This window comes from Oratosquilla oratoria, chromosome 15 (assembly GCF_046742065.1).
Source record: "Oratosquilla oratoria isolate Oo_2021 chromosome 15, ASM4674206v1, whole genome shotgun sequence".
Lineage (NCBI taxonomy): Eukaryota > Metazoa > Arthropoda > Malacostraca > Stomatopoda > Squillidae > Oratosquilla > Oratosquilla oratoria.
Window position 1 is genome coordinate 67,405,251 of NC_134791.1, and position 20,184 is coordinate 67,425,434.

General features: G+C 37.3%; 1 protein-coding gene across 10 annotated transcripts in view; it reads left to right on the forward strand.

Annotated features, from left to right (window-relative positions):
- The window catches only part of LOC143033486 (protein FAM135A), a 1,114,982-nt gene that overhangs the window by 593,937 nt on the left and 500,861 nt on the right, over positions 1-20,184 (forward strand). For 9 of the 10 annotated variants that reach the window (XR_012967181.1, XM_076198980.1, XM_076198981.1 and 6 more), the window contains 2 exons: positions 17,397-17,465; positions 17,849-18,004. Coding sequence is in view for 9 of the 10 variants with exons in the window: in XM_076198980.1 (XP_076055095.1) it covers positions 17,397-17,465; positions 17,849-18,004 (225 nt within the window). In the remaining variant the exon portion in view is untranslated. The remainder of the gene's footprint in view (positions 1-17,396; positions 17,466-17,848; positions 18,005-20,184) is intronic. The other variant, XM_076198982.1, reaches the window with a different exon arrangement.

Sequence of the window (20,184 nt, forward strand, 5' to 3'; positions counted from 1 at the left end):
ACATCCATCTTTCTTCTCACATACATACTACCTATCTCTTCCCTTTTACTCTCATCTGTACCACATCCACGCACATTAAAAGACCCAAACCTTAGGGTGCTGGTCGGAAAACTCCCAGACCCTCCTATGCCTTTACTTTTTTGTTTAGAAATGTCCCCTGTGGGGCTACAGGGAGAAGGATGCCTAGTCCCACTCCCCGTCCCTTTCTTCTCGCCTCTTATGATCCAAGTGGAAATACTTGGTGGCAGTGTTCTTTTCCCTCACCACAGGGAATTCCCCCACTGCAGAAAATGAATACTCAGAGAAATGGTACAGGACAGCAGCAAGGGGTTGGGGGACAGCATAACGGAGGGACAGTCGTAGTATAAAAGTGTCATCACTTCTCTATGAAGAGTTTTCCTCTATCATAGACAAAATGATGTGTGGCTCTGGTCTGTAGTGGCACCCCATATAGACCCTAAAGTATCAACTGCATGCTACTTTGCCACAATAACAAGCAGCCAATACCCCAGACGGGGTATTGGCTGCTTATATTCCATGGTTCTGCCCCATACAGTGCTGTTGGCACAATCACTCCTTTATACAATCTCATTCTAGCATCCATTCCCAAATATCTATATCTCATTACACTTTTTAATCCCCCAAGGCATTTACTCACTTCTCTCAATCTATATTCTACCTCCACCCCCACTCCTCCCTTTAGTGACACATTCGCACCCAAGTATCTAAAACTATCCACTTCCTCCATTCTCTCTACTTTAATACTCACTTCCAGTTTGCTGCCACATTCTTCCCTTGTACATCTCATCACCTTACTATTACCCACATTTATTTTCAACTTTCTTTCACATACCTTCCCAAACACTATCACTAACTTCCTTAATCCCTCCTCTAATCCTGCCATAAGCGCAGTGTTGCCAGGAAACAACAACTGGCATATCTCCCACTTTTCTCCATTTTCTTTAACCATCTCCAATCCCCAGCCCATTGCCCTTGCATTTATTTCTTGCACCATCCCATCCATATATAAATTGAACAGCCAAGATGATATAACACATCCCTGGCGAAGTTCCACCTTTTCAAATCACTCTCTCCAATTCTAATTCTAACACAGGCTCTACTACTCTTGTAAAAACTCTTGACTGCTCTTAACAGCTATCCCACATATCTGCAATACCTTCCACACTGCCTTCCTGTCTACCCTGTCATAAACCTTTTCCAAATTTATAAAGGCCCAGAAAACACCCTTACCTTTTCCTAAAGTTTTCTCACATATCTCTCTTACCACATATATCTGATCCACACAACCCCTACATGTCCTAAACCCACACTGCTCCTCACCAATTACTCCCTCTGTTCCTCTCCTAAGCCTCTTTGATCAAAACCCTCCATAAAGCCTTCCCAACTGCATTCAACAAATTGATCCCTCTGAAACTACAACACTCACACTTGTCCCCATTTCCCTTGTAAAGTGGAATTAAACAGACACTCCTTCAGTCCTCCAGCACTCCACCCTCTTTTAAACAAACATTAAATAACCTCACCAGCCAGTCCTCCATCACTGTACCTCCCTATTTTAGACACTGCATGAAACCTGTCTAATCCGTGCCTTACCTGCTCTCATCATTTTAATAACTGCTTTCACCTGATCTTTCCTTATTTCTCCTCCATTTTCCTCACTCATCACTGTCATTTTCTTATTGCTTCCCACTGCAACTACCTTTCCCTTCCCATCCTCCTTCACATTTAGCAACTCTCTAATATACTCTACCCACCTTTCTCTTACTGCTGTCTCTTCCATTATCATCTCTCCATCTGCACCTTTTACCTTTTCTTCTCTACTTGATTAACTTCCCCTTCCTCTCTTAATTTCCTTCCAAAACATATTTTTATTAAAGATTTGTCATATTCTTACCCCACTTCACATCTGCTTTCCTCTTTTTCTCCTTTATCTTATGCTTTACTTCTAATTTTTTTATACCTCATGTAATTCTCTCGCCCTATTTCATAACCAATATGTGAATGCTTGCTTCTTCTCTTTTACAACCATCTTTGCTTCTTCATCCCACCACTCACTATCTTTCCTTCTATTTCCTCTGTTTTTTTAAAACAGAACAAAGTAGAATACTGATAAAGAATTATAGATAAGGCATATATTCACAACTAATCCTGTCAAAAGGGGTTGTCATTGGAAACGCAATACCTTGGCAATGAAAACAATTGTGAACAAAGATGTACACAAATTTCTGACAATTTTGGGGTATATTTGTAAAAAAAGAATAAATAAATAAATAAATAGATAAGTAAAATAATGAAATAACTTATTTGTTATAAGCTATGATTAGAATGATGCCCAGCACTGCTGTATTCATCATGAACTTGGTTTAAACATGAGTATATACACTATACATATACATACATATATATATATATATATATATATATATATATATATATATATATATATATATATACATTTACCTAGTTGTATTTTACGGGAAAGGGAGCTATGCTCATGGTGTTCTGTCTTCATATCTCATTTTATCTAGACTATTTTCAAATTCATGTATTGTTTTTCCACACACCACTTTCTCATCTAATTTGTTCCAAATGTCTATTACTCTGTGGGGAAAGCTGTTCTTTCTCAGGTCTCTTCTATAACTGTCTTTCTTGATTTTCTTTCCGTGTCCTCTTGTATTTCTACTATCCCATTTTATTAGATCCTCTATAGTTTCTATGCCTTTCATGATTCTATAGTTATCAAGTCTTCTCTCTCTTCTTTGGTCTAATGTCTGTAGCTCAAGTTTTGCTAGTCTCTCTTCATATGATAGTTCTAAGAGTGTTGGTGCCAATTTTGTAATTGCTCTTTGTATTCTTTCAATTTTTGTTATACATTTTTTTTGTACTTGGTGACCACATCGTCACTGCATATTCCAATCTTGGTCTTATCAAAGTGACTAGTAATTTTCTTCACCATTTCTTCATCCAGGTATGTAAATGCCACTTTGATTGTTCTTATTAAATTATAAGTTTCTCCAAAAATTTTGTTTTTGTGTTTCTCAGGGGACATATTATTCATAAGAATGACTCCTAGGTCCTTCTCGTTTTCTACTTTTTTTTTTTATTTCTTCTCCCAATTTATATGATCCCACTATTCTTTTTTTCTTCTTCCAAATTCCATTATACTACACTTCTTGATATTGAATTCCATCTCCCACTTCCTACTCCATTCCCATACTTTATTGAGATCACTCTGTAATGAATCACAATCTTCTTCAGTGTTCACTTTTTCAACAATTTTGCATCATCCACAAAGAAACTTATATAACTTTTAATTACTTTATTCATATCATTAATATATATAGCAAACATTATTGGGTCCAGAACTGTTCCTTGTGGAACACCACTTATCACTTCATCCCAATTAGAGTGTTTGTCTCTTATCACTACTCTCATTTTTCTTTCATGCAAGAAGTTTTCCATCCATTTCAGCAGTTTGTCCTGTATTCCTCCTGCAGTTTCTAATTTCTTGAGCAACTTCTTATGTGGCACCTTATCAAAAGCTTTTTTCAGGTCTAAAAATGCACTATCAGCCCATCCATCTTTTTCTTTTATTACCGGTACATCCATTAGCCTTGAATAGAAACACATTAAGTTTGTGACGCATGATTGTCCGTGTCTGAATCCAAATTGCCTTGGATTTAGTATGTTTTTTTTTGTTTTTTTTTTTTTCCCTCCAAAATGCCTTACCCATCCACTTTTGATAATTCTCTCACAAATTTTTGCTATCGTACTTGTTAGAGAGACCGGTCTATAGTTGGTAGGGTCTTTGTTTCCCCCTTTATATATTGATGCTATATTTGCTCTTCTTAAGGGGAGGCTCCACAATAAAATAGGCAAAATATTTTCAAAAAATGTATTTTTTTTTTACGTGATTTATGCACCTTAAAGTAATATGAAACTATTGCGGTAGAATTTTTTTTGCCAAAGCAGACATATACGACGGTTTAAAGGGCACAATGGCGTATCCCTTTAAATAGCGTATGGGGATTTAACACTTCCGTAGTAGGAATAAACGTTTCATTTTTTCTTGCTTTGACGTCCATTCCTTCAAGTCGAGTGCCGTATACTGGTCTACAAGGCTGCTAGACGTACGATTGTATGATGAGTTGCTTATTGGCTTATTTATGAAGCAATCAGTTACCCTAATTGTGTGAATAAGTGAAGTGCTTTACTTTTTCCCTCCCAACATGTTCGTTCATATTCTCTCGCGCAAAGTTGTTACAAAGAAATTATATCAAAATGGATAGATTAAAAAACAAAAAGCTTACTGCAAAGCAGAAAATAAAGAAAATGATTGAGGTACGTAGAAAAATGAAATTAGAAAAAATGGACATCGTGAGGCAACACGAACCGGAGGAGACCTCACTCCCCTCAACATCTGGTGAACTGATAAATCGTGACTACTTTTTCGACACTTTCTCGTAGTAAATTTAAACTTGAAAACATTCCTGTTGCTGATGTGCAACAGGGGAATGACAGAAATTATGTCATCATTGACAAAGACAACCTAATACAGTGGGTTCAAGAAATTGCTCGCTGTGAGTGTGGGAGGAAGATGCTTGTGAAAGAAGATAAGCAGATAGGGATGACAAGCTATTTTGAGGCGAAGTGTAATGTTTGTGGAACCAGAAAATCCCACCTCACAAAAAGAATATGAAAACTTACCTGAGAGAGGATGTAGTTGCGAAGATTCTACCCATTTACCAGAGAATTGCAACATCAGAACTATTAGAGAAGTGCAAGGGGGACACTCAAAACTCAAATGAATCTCTCCACAGTGTTATATGGAACGAACTTCCAAAAACTAAATTCTTCTCCTTACAAAGAATGATGTATGGTGTCTACAGGAGTGTCATCACATTTACCATGGGGCTATTGCACTTGCAACGGCAATGGAAGACTCTTCCTTGAAAGCTCGTCAACAGATAGACAGGAAGAGACTAAGAAGTTCAATAAGATCATCAGAGAAGAAGGAAGAGGAAAAGGAGAAGAAAATTAGAAAAATACAAGAGGAAGAAGAAAAGAGAGAAGCTGAAGGTAAAACATATGGCGCAGGAATAGCACCTGTGTAACCAGGTGTACGTGCACAAGGCACCTGTTTGGTAAGTAATTATTAATGTTTTAAATATCAATTTTCGCTCATTCTATTCACTATGTGTTATACAATCATGTGTGTGAAAATAATACAAATTGTACGATAACTACCCAAGATACATGACATTGAAACTTTTAAATCCCTTTTTCTCAAAATGAGAAAAATACGCATTTAAAAATTCACCAAAAAAAGAGAAACATTTAGAACTTCTTGAAAATTCTCATAGTTATACAATTTGGGTGTGTGTACATCGTGTAGTTTTGCTTTTTTTTATAAAGTGCAAAGTTAAGCCACGGGAGCGTTTAATTGATGAAAAATACGGACGTCATCAAAAAGTAAAAATATACACATATTTGTAACAGTAATTTCTTGCGACGTATGGAAAATTTTAACAAAACTAAAACTACAGGGTGTTTATATGATATTTAAGTATTACCATGCAAAAGCTGGGGTCTCTGGGACAAATATTACGATTCTCATTTACTTATGAAGTCTTAACATCGGTATGACGTCATACCATTATGACGTCATAACACAACAAGTTCTTATTTTGGCAAAACATCAGCGTCTAGACTTTAAACAAAACCTGAAAGTTTGAACAACAAATATTGAAAACTTTTTTTTTAATAAACATTTTAACTTTATTGTGGAGCCTCCCCTTAACTCTTGGAACTTTTCCTTCTTTCAATGAACTGTTTATTAGACTATGTATTTTGTCTGTTAGTTCATTCCTGCATTCTTTCAAAATCCAGTTTGCTATTTCATCTCGTCCATGCGATTTTCTGACATCAAGATTACTCAAGTGTTTCATTATTTTATTCTTTGATACTTCTATCTCTTTCATAGGGGGGACTTTCTCCTCCCATTCAATATCTCTAGGTTGCATGTTCTCCCTTGTAAACACCGATTTAAAATGCTTGTTCATAATTTCTGCCATTTCTATTTCCTCTGTGTATTCAACTCCTCCTTGTCGTAGTTTCTCTAATTCTTTTTTGGTTTTCAGTTTGTTGTTTACAAATCTGTAAAATAGTTTTGGTTGATCTTTACATTTTTCTATATCTTTTTTTGTATTTTCTCTTTGCTTCTTTGCACACTTGTATATATTCATTTCTATAACTAGTATATATTTTCCATTTTTCAGGTCTTTTGTCTTTTTTATCCATTTTATCCAAGCTTTATTTCTTTTGTATTTTAACTCCCTACATCTTTTGTTGTACCAGCACTTTACATATTCATTTTCTTGCTTTTGTCTTGGGACATACTTTTCCACTCCTTTTTTTATAAATTTTTGTCAAAATATTCCATTTCTTTTCTGTTGTTTCCTCCCTATGTATTCTTTCCCAGTCTGTTTTTTGAAAGAATTCTCTTATTTTATAAAAATTTGTTTTTTCATACATCAATCTTCCCTTTCTATATTGTTCATTTTTTTTTCATGTATTTTTCCTCTTTTAGTTCCAATTCAACCAATATGTGGTCACTTTTACATATTGGTGTCTTATATTCAATCTTGTCCACCATTTCAGGTTCTGATGTGATTATTAGGTCCAGTCTCGATGGTTCTTCCTCATTTCTATACCTAGTATTCTCTTGAATCCATTGCGTCATTTATGTTCTATAATCACATCAAGTTGTACATTTCCCCATAGGTTTTCTCCACCCTTCACTGTCATCTCTTCCCAGCAGATTTCTTTACAATTAAAGTCACCCATTATAACTGTTCTTCCTCTATCTTCCATTATCTTATTTAGTGTTATCCTTGTGTCTTCTAACATACTTTTGTGTTCTTTCTCTTCCCGTGAAGCCGTTTTAGGAGGCACATAATTTACTACAAACTTCCTGCTCTTCCCATCCTTGTCCTCCACTTCCATCATAATCATCTCTACCCTTTTCTTTCCATATGTGACATTCCTCACATTTTTATCTTTCTTAGTCAGGAACATAACTCCACCCCCTTGTTTTACCTCTCTGTTTCTAATCCAACAATTATATGCACCATGTCCTACACTGTTAGGTGGTAGTGGACCTTTCAATTTTGTCTCTACAATTCCCATTATGTCCGGTTCTTTTTCCTTCAGGTAATCATTCAGTTCATTCAAGCCTCTTATTAAGCCATCTACATTTGTACAAGACACTTTTAATTTTCTGCTACTTCCATTGTGTTTTCTGTTTCCCTTCTGTTTTTCTCTGCTATGAACCATTTCTTCACTTTTATATTCACTACTCTCCAATAGAATTTGTCTTTTTCTGACTGTTCTTTTCTCGTTTTTTTCTTTAGCTTCTAGTCTTTTTGATTTCTCCTCCTCTCTTTCCTCTTTATTCATTTCTCTTTTGATCCATACCTGTTTATATTGATCACTGTCTGCTAGTTTCCCTGTTTTTGCTAAGATATTCTCTACTGTCGTTTGTGACCTAAATTTGATCTTAATTGGTCTGGTTTTATCTGTATTATATTTCCCTATTCTATATATTTCTTCAATTTCTTTCCCTGTTTCTTGTCCATCCTCTTGAAGTACTTCTAATATGTTGTTTACCTTTTCCTTCTCTTTTACTCTTGTGGTCCTATTTAGATTATACTGATCTTCCACCCCTAATACATTTCTTTTTCCGCTAAGTCTCTTACTAAATTCTCCTCTTCTCTCATCACTTTAATAATTGTGTCCTTAGTTTGTTCTTTCATCTGTTCTTTCACTATATCTGTAAATACAACTTTGTTATTTTCTTGGACTTTTCTCCAACCCTGTGCTTCGTTTGCTATGGACTCTTTATTCTCTTTATTATTATTCTTTAATTCCTCATTCTCTTACTGCTTTTAACTGTCTTTTTAATTCTTCTATTTCTTTAGTTAGGTTTTGGTTCTCCTTCTTTAGTTCTTCTAATTTATCAACTCTTTCCATAATCCGTGTAAGTTGGCTGAACCTAGCTTCCCAATGTTTGGTCATTTTCTCTACTTTTTCCTCTAGACTTGCTGATTATGGGAGGTTGGCATCCCCCCCCTCATTAGATCCATGGAAATTATTATCTCCACTTTCTATTGTGCTGTTCTTATCTATATTTCTAAACTTAATGTTTTTACTGATATTTTCGACTTCACCTGCATCGTCTGCAGCCCTCTTGTTGACATTTCTCCTGACGTCTGGGGGAACCCGTTCATCACCTTTCCCATTTCCTTCAGTAATCCCTCCCTTTCTCCTTTTTCTTCACCTTCCCACTACACCACAAGCTTTCCCCTTCCCTATTAATACAACAAAGGTACTCCCTCATTGTTGAGATTGATGAAACTTGAAGTTTTCTTGGAGTTCCAAACTTCGTTGTCACTTCAACCGATGTGTGTATTTACCTAGTTATATTTACCTAGTTGTATTTTACGGGAAGGGGAGCTATGCTCATGGTGTCCCATCTTCATATCTCATTTTATCTAGACTGTTTTTAAATTCATGTATTGTTTTTGCACATGCCACTTTCTCATCTAACTTGTTCCAAATGTGTATTACTCTGTGGGGAAAGCTGTTCTTTTTCAGATCTCTTCTATAACTGTCTTTCTTGATTTTCTTTCCATGTCCTCTTGTATTTCTACTATCCCATTTTATTAGATCCTCTATAGTTTCTATGCCTTTCATGATTCTATAAATAGTTATCAAGTCTTCTCTCTCTTCTTTGGTCTAATGTCTGCAGCTCAAGTTTTGCTAGTCTCTCTTCATATGATAGTTTTGAGAGTGTTGGTGCCAATTTTGTAATTGCTCTTTGTATTCTTTCAAGTTTTGATATACATTTTTTTGTACTTGGTGACCATGTTGTCGCTGCATATTCCAATCTTGGTCTTATCAAAGTGACTAGTATTTTCTTCACCATTTCTTCATCCAGGTATGTAAATGCCACTTTGATTGTTCTTATCAAATTAAAAGTTTCTCCAAAAATCTTGTTTATATGTCTCTCAGGGGACATATTATTCATAAGAATGACTCCTAGGTCCTTCTTGTTTTCTACTTTTTTTTTATTCCTTCTTCTCCCAATTTATATGAAAGGCACGGAAGTCCTTGTGTATCTACCTAGTTGTATCTTATGGGAAGGGGAGCTATGCTCATGGTGTCCTGTCTTTGTATCTCACATTGTCTAGTTTGCTCCAAAATTTGTTTATAATTTTTGTATACACCATTGTTTCATCCAGTTTGTTCCAGACATCCACTACTCTGTGTGGAAACTTTTTTTTTTTTTTTTTTTTTTTTTTTTTTTTTTTTTTTTTTTTTTTTTTTTTTTTTTTTTTTTTTTTCTTTTTCTTTTCCTTCTGTAACTGTCCATTTTGGGTTTCTTTTCATGTCCCCTTGTAATTATCTTATCCTAATTTAGTAAGTCTTCTTTTTCAAGGACTTCCGTGCCTTTCATGATTCTATAGATCATTAGCAAGTCCCCTCTTTCTCTTCTTTGTTCTAGAGTTGGTAATTTCAGTTTTAACAGTCTCTTCTCATATGACAGTTTTGAAAGTTTTGGGGCTATCTTTGGATTTGCTCTCTGGATTCTTTCAATTTTCTTCATATACTTCTTGATACTGAGTGACCATTGTGTTGCAGCATACTCCAGTCCAGGCCTTATCAGTGTGACTAGTATTTTCTTCACCATTTTCTTCACCATTTTTTCGCCCAAGTAGGTAAAAGCCACCTTTATTGATCTTAGCAAATTGTAGGATTCTCCAACAATTTTGTTTATCTGTTTATCAGGAGACATGTCATTTGTGATGATTACTCCCAGGTCTTTTTCAGATACCATTTTCTTTACTTCCTTTGTACTGATTTTATTTTGTCCTGATATCCTTTTTTTTTTACTTTTCCCAAATTCCATTATGCTACATTTCTTGATGTTGAAGTCCACTTCCCATTTCTGCCTCAATTTCCAAACCTTGTTCAGATCTCTTTGTAACAATTCCCAATCCTTTTCAGTGTTCACTTTCCTCAGCAATTTTGCAGCATCTGCAAAGAAGCTCATGTAACATTCCACATCTTCATTCATGTCAGTCACATAAATAGCAAACATTATTAGAGCCAATACTGATCCTTGTGGAATTCCAGTGTATATATGCACTGGATTGGTCCATATTTTATCCATGGAAGACATATTTTGTGGACTGTGTAAAGTCAGAGTGGGGCAATACAAACTGAGGTGTTCACTGTCTTTGGTGATTGCACCTGGAGCAAGTTACTTCAGTTACCACTCCTGTTCTATGTTGGTGTTGTTTTAGACAATAGATGGTGACCTGAACACAGTTGTGCTAGCATAGTTCTTGCTTGTGGGAAGAAACTGTATGTAGGGCTGATGTCTGGAATAATTTGGAGTGATTATAAAAGCAAAAGAGTGCTAAGATTCCTGGTTATACAACATTCATGATGTGACATATATTTCAATAAGATTGTGGCTGAAATATATAGACTCCTTATGTGCATAAAAGTCTTTCCACTACACGGATGAGAGAAAAAATATATATATAGAATATCTGATCTCCCTGAGGCCGATTCACAGTGGTAATGTGGTCTCCATATAAGGTAAAGGATGTAAACAAGATTGAGAGAATGTAAAGAGCAGTGACCTAACTGGTTTCTAACCCTGCAATTAAAATATGCAAAAAGAGATTGGAAGCTATGGACCAACCATTGAAAAAGAGAAGCAAGGGGTGATTTGATAGTAGTGATTAGGCCATTAATAGGAAGAGATAAAACTAACAAACCTTATAGTAGTCTGGTATGAGAATCATGAGCTCATGGGAACAAATTGAAAAAAAAGTCTAAAGGATTTCAAGTTTTTTTTTTATATATACTGTCAAGTTACTAGGGTTCTGCTTGGGGTTCTTCATCCCAGACATTTTTATACTTTGTCTTTTCATAGGAAAATTATACAAAGAACAGAATCCCTGGTCTCATCACTTCATCCCACTTAGTTGCCTCTTACAAAACACATGAGAGACATACCGGGTATTGGGAAAAAAAAAAATTCCACCATCATAGGTGGTTCCAGAAGAGGTTGAGTCATAGAAGTGGTAAAGGAGAGGTTCAAAGGAACAGTATAAAGGAGGGACAGCTTTATTTCATAAGTATCATAAGCCATCTATGAGTAATTGTTTTTTATTTTAATATAGACAAATTTTTATTTTAATATAGACAAATTATGTTCATCTCTCCCCATCTGGGGTATTGGCTGCATGCTTTAGTGGCAAAGTAGCATGCAGTTAATACTTTAGGGTCTATATGGTGTGCCCCTATGGACCAGAGCCACACATCATTTTGTCTGTGTTAGAGGAAGAGTCTGTTCAAAGAAAAATGATGACACTTATCATACTACGACTGTTCCTCCGTTATGCTGTCCTCCAACCCCTTGTTACTGTCCTGTACCATTTCTCTGAATATTAATTTCCTTTTTTTGCCTACCCTGTGGTGGGGGAAAAGAATGCTGCCACCAAGTCTTCGCACTTGAGTCATAAGAGGCGACTAAAAACGGGACAGGGGATGGGACTAGGAGTCCTGCTCCCTGTAGCCCCACAGGGGACATTCCAAAAAAAGTAAAGGCATAAGAGGGTCTAGGATTTTTCCAACCAGTACCCTAAGGTTTGGGTCTTTTAATGGGTGTGGATGTGGTACAGATGAGAGTAAAAGGGAAGAGATAGGTAGTATGTTTGTGAGAAGAAAGATGAATGTGTTGGCATTGAGTGAAACTAAGTTGTTGTTGTTGTTGTCGTTCCCTAGACTGTCTGTCCGAGCAGTCCCGTCTCCCCAAGGAATGCCATAGCCGAAACTGGGTTTTCCCACAAATCCTTTATAGAGCGTATGTTGTGTTGTTTGCGTGCATGATTGTGTATAATGCAGTCTTCCATTATGTGTTGTATGGTATGGGGTGAAGTGTTACATCCTGGGCAGCTGTTCACAATGCGGTCATCCAGCTGCAGCGTCTACGTCGTGGGACCACCCCCCAACCCCAAGAGTTGGGGGCCAAACGGCAGCAACCACCCCTGGCCACCGGCTCTACGCAGGTGGCACCGATCCCCAAGTGAAACTAAGTTGAAAGGGAGGGGAGAGTGTGAGTTTGGGAGAGTAGTTGGGAGGTTCTCAGGAGTGAAGAGGGGACAAGGGAGAGAAGGGGTGGCTATACTAGTAAGTTAAGAGATAGGTAAGCATGTAGTGGAGTGGAAGGAGGTTTCTCCAAGGTTGTGGATGAAGGTGAAGCTGGGAAGGGAGATGTGGGTTTTTGTAAGTATGGGCCTGGTAGTGATAAGAGTGTAGAGGAAAGGGAGGCTTTTTGGATAGATTTAAATGAGGGCATAGAGGGATTAGGGAGAAATGTCAATGTAGTGGTATTAGGAAATGAACCAAAAGACAGAGTGATTGGGAAGTATAGAGTTCGAGGGAAAAATCATAGTGGAGAGTTGATGGTGGAGATGTGTCTCAAAAGAGAGTTGATAGCAAATACAGTGTTTAGAAAGTCAAGCATAAATACACATGGGAGAAGGTGGTGGATGGAAGGGTGGCAGATAGAGTGTTAATGGACTATACAGTGGTGACCAGGAGTATGGTAGGAAGAATTAAGGATGTATATGTTCTAAGGGGAGAGAGTTGGGGATATCAGATCATTTTCTGGTGAAAGGTAAGTTGAGAGTGGAGGGTATGTGGAGAAAGAGGAAAAGGGTAGAAGGTAGGGAGGAAGTGAACTGCTTAGATGAGAAAGAAAAGGAGAAGGATTATAAGAATAAGCTGAGGGAGTGAAGAATAGAGTAGAACTAGGAGTGGAAGAGGAACAGGGATGGTTCAAGGAGGGAGTCATAAGGTGTGCAAAGATAGTGTATTGGAAAAAGGAAGAAATAGAAGGAAGGGTAGTGAGTGGTGGGGTGAGAAAGCAAAGAAGGGTGTAGAAGAGAAGAAATAGGCTTTCATAGATTGGTTACAAAATAGGATGAGGGAATCTTATGAGAGGTACAAAGTAAAGAGAAAAGAAGTAAAGCATAAGATAAATGAGGCAAAGAGGAGAGCAGATGTGAAATGGGGTAAGAATATGACAAAAAAAATTGAAAGTAATAAAAAGATGATTTGGAAAGAAATTAAGAGAGGATGAGGAGGCAAATCAAGTAGAGAAGAAAAGGTAAAAGGTGCAGATGCAGAGATGATAATGAAAGAGAAGGCAGTGAGAGGAAGGTGGGCAGAGTATTTTAGGGAATTGCTAAATGTGAAGGAGGATAGGGAGGGAAAGGTAGTTGCAGTGGGAAGCACTAAGAAAATGAGAGTAATGAGTGAGGAAAATGGAGAAGAAATAAGGAAAGATGAAGTGAAAGCAGCTGTTAAGATGATGAGAGCAGGTAAGGTACTTGGGTTAGATGGATGCCATGCAGAATGTCTAAAAAAAGGAGGCACAGCTATGGTGGACTGGCGGGTGAGGTTCTTTAATGATTGTTTGAGAGAGAGTAGAGTGCTGGAGGACTGGAGAAGTGCCTGTATAGTTCCACTTTACAAGGGAAAGGGGGACAAGTGTGAGTGTAGTAGTTTCAGAGGGATCAGCTTGTTGAATGTAGTTGGGAAGGCTTATGGGAGGGTCTTGATTGAGAGGATTAAGAGAGGAACAGAGGGAGTAATTGGTGAGGAACAGTGTGGGTTTAGGACAGGTAGGGGTTATGTAGATCAGATCTTTGTGGTAAGACAGATATGTGAGAAAGCTATAGGAAAGGGGAAGAATGTTTTTTGGGTTTTTATGGATTTGGAAAAGGCTTATGACAGGGTAGACAGGAAGGTACTGTGAGTGGTATTGCAGATATATGGGATAGGAGGAAAGCTGTTAAGAGCAGTCAAGAGTTTTTATGGAAGTAGTAGAGCTTGTGTTAGGATTAGAAATGGAGAGAGTGAATGGTTTGAGGTAAAGGTGGGACTTCATCAGGGATGTGTTATATCATCCTGGCTGTTCAATCTATACATGGATGGGGTGGTGCTAGAGGTGAATGCAAGGGTAGTGGGTCAGGGGTTGGAGATGATTAAAGAAAATAGAGAAAAGTGGGAAGTAAGCCAGTTGTTATTTGCTGACGACACTGCGCTTGTAGGAGGATCAGAGGAGGGATTGAGGAAGTTAGTGACAGAATTTGGGAAGGTGTGTGAAAGAAGGAAGCTGAAGATAAATGTGGGCAAATGTAAGGTGATGAGATGTACAAGGGGAGAGAATGGCAGCAAACTGGAAGTGAGTATTAAAGGAGAGAGACTGGAGGAAGTGGATAGTTTTAGATACTTGGGTGCAAATGTGGCAGGAAAGGGAGGAGAGGGGCTGGAGGTAGAATGTAGATTGAGAAAAGCAAGTAAATGCCTTGGTGGATTAAAAAGTGTAATGGGAAATAGACATCTGGGAATGGATGCTAAGAGTGATTGTGGATGCTAAGGAGTGATTGTGCCGACAGCACTGTATGGGGCAGAAGCATGGAACATAAGAGAGGAAGAGAGAAGGAGTTTGAATGTGTTTGAGATGAGGTGCCTGAGAAGTATGATAGGGGTTACTAGGCTAGAGTGAGAAATAAGGAAGTGAGGAGGAGAACAGGGGTGGAAAGAGAGTTGGGAGATAGGGTTGATGAAAGAGTATTAGGATGGTTTGGACAAATGGAAAGAATGAGTGAAGAAAGATTAGTAGAAGAGGTGTGGAAGGCAGATGTGGAAGAAGTGAACATGAGGGGACGTCCCAGGATGAGGTGGATGGATGGGGTAACAGGGACATTGGAAAAGAGAGGAATGTCTGTTGAGGAAGGACGGGAGAGAACAAAAGGTAGGGGTGAGTGGAGAAGGGTTGTGTATGGAGGATGCTGTGATGCATGAGGGGTAGTGGGTGGGGAATGGGGGGGTGAGGGAGTATGTAAGAGAAATAAATTGACACGGCCCGAAGGGATATCTCCCCGTCTTCTCCTTTTCTGCATGAGGGGATGGAGAGGGGGGGGTTGCCAAATTAATGAAGCAGCCTTGCTGTGGATGTGCTGTCTTGCAACACTACTTCAGACCCAGGGCAATGGACAAGATGCAGGGATGACCCGTCATTCAGGAGGGAAGAAGGTAGAGGGGAGTGGAGTATGTAGGGGATGAAGTGGGTGGGAGTGGTTTTCTATGCCCTTTTCTTTTGGCTACCTCCTGTGTAAGGGGGAAAAAAGCCTTTGGTAAATGTATGTGTGTATGTATGTTCAGCTGTGGTCCATATGGGTACTTCAAAACTGTCTTTAAATTATTGGTTGCATTTTAGCATACAGTCAGTACCCAAGATGCCAGGGGTAAGGATGGCCCTTTATCCACAAGGAATTAAGAGATTTCTAAAAGGGGAAACAAATGGGTGTGGAATGGGTGGAGGGTGAATGCATGTATCATACTGATGGTATTCTATTAAAGTACATTCACATGTAACACACACGTTACCTTAAATATAACCAATGTGACAACTTTTCATTCAGGAAAACAGCTGAGAAATGTAATAATACATAATAGGCTGTATATATGGTAAGACAGATTTTAAAAAATAAGGGTGACTATTCATGGGTTAATAGAAAAATGATTGCATCACCAGTGTTGATCCATTACAGTAGGCCTGAAAAATTAGGGCCTACTGTTTCACAAGATAAATGAAAAATTCTAGCTTTTATTTTGGCCACAAATAGTAGGTTGACTTTTATATAAAGTTGACTATTACGCAAGTATATATGGTATGATATGAGGATATGGGAATAGTAGTCTGTAAAGAACAGCTAGGTAAGTACAAGGTAAATAAGTACTAATTCACTCATTTACATACAGTATTTCTCTTTTCCCATCATTTCCTTCATTTTTCTGACAAGAAAATCTCTTTGTTGTACAATAATTCTTATAGTTTTATTTCAGGACAATTTTTTAAAAATATGAAATGCATGAATGTAGTGTAGTATTACATGTGGTAATCCTTAATATGTCTATGAAGCCTGAGGTATAGAGGAGAGGTATTTCATCCAAAAAATAGTTCATTTACTCTATACCCCATTAATACTGGACTAGCTTTGCCATGGGTTATAGGGTGAGAAGTATCAATTTTACCATAAATAGTTTACTAGTGTAATTCTCTTTCTTCATTAAAAACATGTTTACAATGATGTATACTATTCTGACACAAAGGTAATAATAATTGTCATTATATTGTTTCTTTACACTATTTTAAGTTTATTCAGCCCGGACAGAAACTATCATAGTCTTAGGTGATAGTAAAAAAAAAAAAAAAAAAAAAAAATTATATATATATATATATATATATATATATATATATATATATATATATACAGACGCTCCTCAACTTACGTTTTAGTTACGTTCCGAACGGCCAAATGTAATGTGAAAATGAACTCAAGTTGTTACAGTACGTTCCAGTAATATATGACCGTTCATACTGTACTATACATCCATAAATTCTATTAACGTATCTTATGAAATACCCCTAAATCATTAATTATAAACATAACATTGTAAAATAATAACATTAATTTCAAATAGATTAAATTCAAGCAACATAAAATGAGATGGTGGAGGAGGAGGGGGAGGAGGAGGAGGCAAGGCACGTTCAGTCTATCGTTTGTGCCATGTAAACAATGGACCCAGCATCATGCATAAGTATAGTTTGAATGTCTTGTACTACAGAGAGCACGCTAAACTCAAAAATTCACTCAAAAAATTTTTTTTTTTACAATTTTTTTTTACAGTCAGCTCAAACGTAAAATAAAAAAAACATAAAATGAATGAAGGTAAGTAGAGGAGCGTCTGTATGTATGTATATATATATATATATATATATATATATATATATATATATATATATATATGTATATACAAACAGTTTTAATTTGAGTTTTCTCTCATCTTTATGGATGAATTAGTTGCAAAAAATGTTAGGATTATCAATTGAAATCAAATAGACTATGGTTGAATAAAAAGACAGTCATAATCATGAAGAAGGAAACCATGAAGTAAGAATAATGTTGGGACAAAAGAGCTTATTTGTTAATATTAATTGATTCTTAAGGACTTCAGAATCTAAAGCCTATAAGAATCAGTTAGATTATAGGCTATTTAGCTTTAGTAATGGTTTTGATATGTTTTAGCTATCCAGTATGTGAATTAAAATACCTGGTAATCTCCTCTATGCTAGTGGTTGTTTAGCTAGTTTCTGATGTGCGGTACTACAAGTGTATTGATACCTAAGACGTGTACGTTATGTGTTGTCTGCATGCGGCCAGGAGTGCTTCCACGCGCTCATGGGGGGACACACACCGCCATTTGACCGTCGACTCAATGAAAGGGCTCGGGTAACATTGTCTTTTGTCCTTCATTTTATTGTGCCATACTAGAATTTTACCTAGAATTGGATTACCCTATTCAATCCAGATTTGTGATTGTCTTTTGTATAAGTAGAGTGAGCAGGGCATATCCAAAGAACCAAGTACAGCTATTTCAATCATTTGGAATGACTAGGGATTTGGTATTTATTATATGTTTCCATTATTTTACAGTGAGCAAATTCAAGGAATCAGTATAACGTCATTGCATGTTGTGTTTGATTTATTATAGTATTTGATATATGTGTTGAAATGGGAATATTTTTTTTGAATGTGCACTATCTAACTGTAAGGTAGTTTACAATGATTATATTTTCATTGGTGCACTGGAATTCTTGCATCTTCTCTTTCAGACCCTAGATTGTGAGGAAGAGTTTTTGGTGGCAGCTAATAGTGACATTGCCCAGTTGTGTGCAGAAAATATTATTCTTTGGCAGCATTTTCTCTCTGTCTGCCTTAATTCAGAACCCGTGAGGCAGCACCTAGCCAAGCAGCATCATATTCAAAGAGTAAGTATAACATCAATACTTCCAGTGTGTACTTTTCATCATCTCTCATGTCCTCAATCTTGCTTGTACATATTGCTTTATACTGTCCTTACTATTTATAATAGCTTTTGTACATACATGGGAAAAATTCTACAATGAAGAGACACAAGTGAAAGAAAAATGGGTGATTTTGATGGAAATTTATAATTGAATGGATAAATATGTACGAAGACAGAAACGGGAAAAGGTGTATATTAAATGCTGCTTTAACAGAAGGTGCAGTGAAGCAAAAGATAAGAGATAAAGCTTGGAAAAGATAACCTGGAAAGTGGCAATTATTGTCGGGTTAATAAGACGCGTGGATGCCCATACACAGTCTTTATTATTGTTATGCAAGGTTTGCCAACGTATACATTAAGCATGAACATCTACATGCGCAACAGCAATGGTAATAAGAGTAATATGAAAAGCAATAATACAATACCCCTCCTCAAGTTTATAAAATCTCTAAATAAACTTATTAGCAAATAACAGTTTACTAATTCCCGAATAAGCTGCAAAAGAGAGCATATTGATGACATATCAAACTAGAGTAAACCTTTAGAGTCAAGAACCAAATTAGATACTATACTTGCGATACATACACAAAACAGTTTTATCCTGTTTCAATAATAAATCATCTCAGGTTGTACATTGGGTTTAGACACTCTGCCGGACCTTCTAACTTTAGTTTGTGATGGGCTAGGTACACTAGGTTTAGTACTAGGACAAACAATAGATGTAGATGCACCTTTAGGAATATCACTGACATATATGGAATCATCAGAAGAACCGAGCAGGGTGGGAGTCCCTTCTTTGGATTCATTGTTAGGCAATTTACTGTGTTCACCTGTGTGTATGAGAGAGTGTCTGTTCCTTCTTATTATGGAGCCTGCTTCAGTCAGGACTTTGTATGATCTCGGTTGAGTCAGTCTCTGTGTTACTTCTCCATAACGTTCTTGGTCTCGTATGTATACTTTATCACCTGCTTGAAGAGCTGGCAATGTCTGGATACGATGGTGGTTGTTGTAGTTCTTTGAGTATTTCTCTCTATAGAGTTCCTCTTTTTCTAGTAAATCATCTTGGTTATATCCCTTTGGTATCAATGTATCAGGGAGTACTGGCAGCTTTGTTCTGATTTTTCTACTCATCAGTATTTCACTTGGGGTCAAACCATTTCTAAGTGGAGTTGAACGATAAGCAAGTAGTCCTAAATAAGGGTTAGCATTCTTTTTAAGGATGTTTTTAGCTGTCTGGACTGCCTGTTCTGCCTCCCCATTTGCCTGTGGGTGTAGGGGTGATGAAGTAACATGGGTAAACCCCCAACACTTGGCAAATTCTTTGAACTCATGGCTGGAGTACTGAGGTCCATTGTCAGATACAACAGTTTCAGGAATTCCATGTACAGAGAAAATATCTGCCAGAGCTGTTGTGACTGCAATCGTTGTTGTGTTTTTCAGTTCTCTGAACTCAAACCATCGACTGGAATAATCAACAGCAATGATGTATGACTTACCCTCTAATTCAAAAAGATCTGTACCAATTCGGCTCCAAGGTTTGCCTGGAAAGGACATTGGTAAGAGAGATTCCTTTGGTTCAGGTCATAGCTTAGCACAAATATGGCACTTGTTAACCATAGATTCTATCTGCTTTGTGATGAGAGGCCACCAAATTGAGTAACTTGCTTGTCCTTGGCACTTAGTAATTCCTAAATGACCTTCATGTAAAGCATTTAGAATTTCTAGCTGTAGAGAGGTTGGAACAACAATACGGTTGTTGAACATAAGTAGTCCTTGGTTGACTGTCAAATGCTGTTTTATCTCCCAATAGGGTTTCAAGAGTGGCTGAGAAGGCATTAGTGAAGGCCACCCGTCAAGGCAATAAGCATGTACTTGTTTGCAGATGGCATCTGCTTGTTGAGGTGCTTTGATCTCTCCCAGGCGTCGTTCTGTAGCAGGGATAACTTGAAAATTACCCTCTTGACTTTCTTCTACTTCTTCTATAAGCTCTAGATCTGCTTCTGTAGGAAGACTTGTTGGAGCACGCGATAAAGCATCAGCGGTGTTCTGATGAACACCTTGTACATATGTCACTTCTGGCGAATATCTTGCTAGTCGAAGACGAAAGCGAAGAATTCTAGGCGGAAGTTTTGACAAATCAGT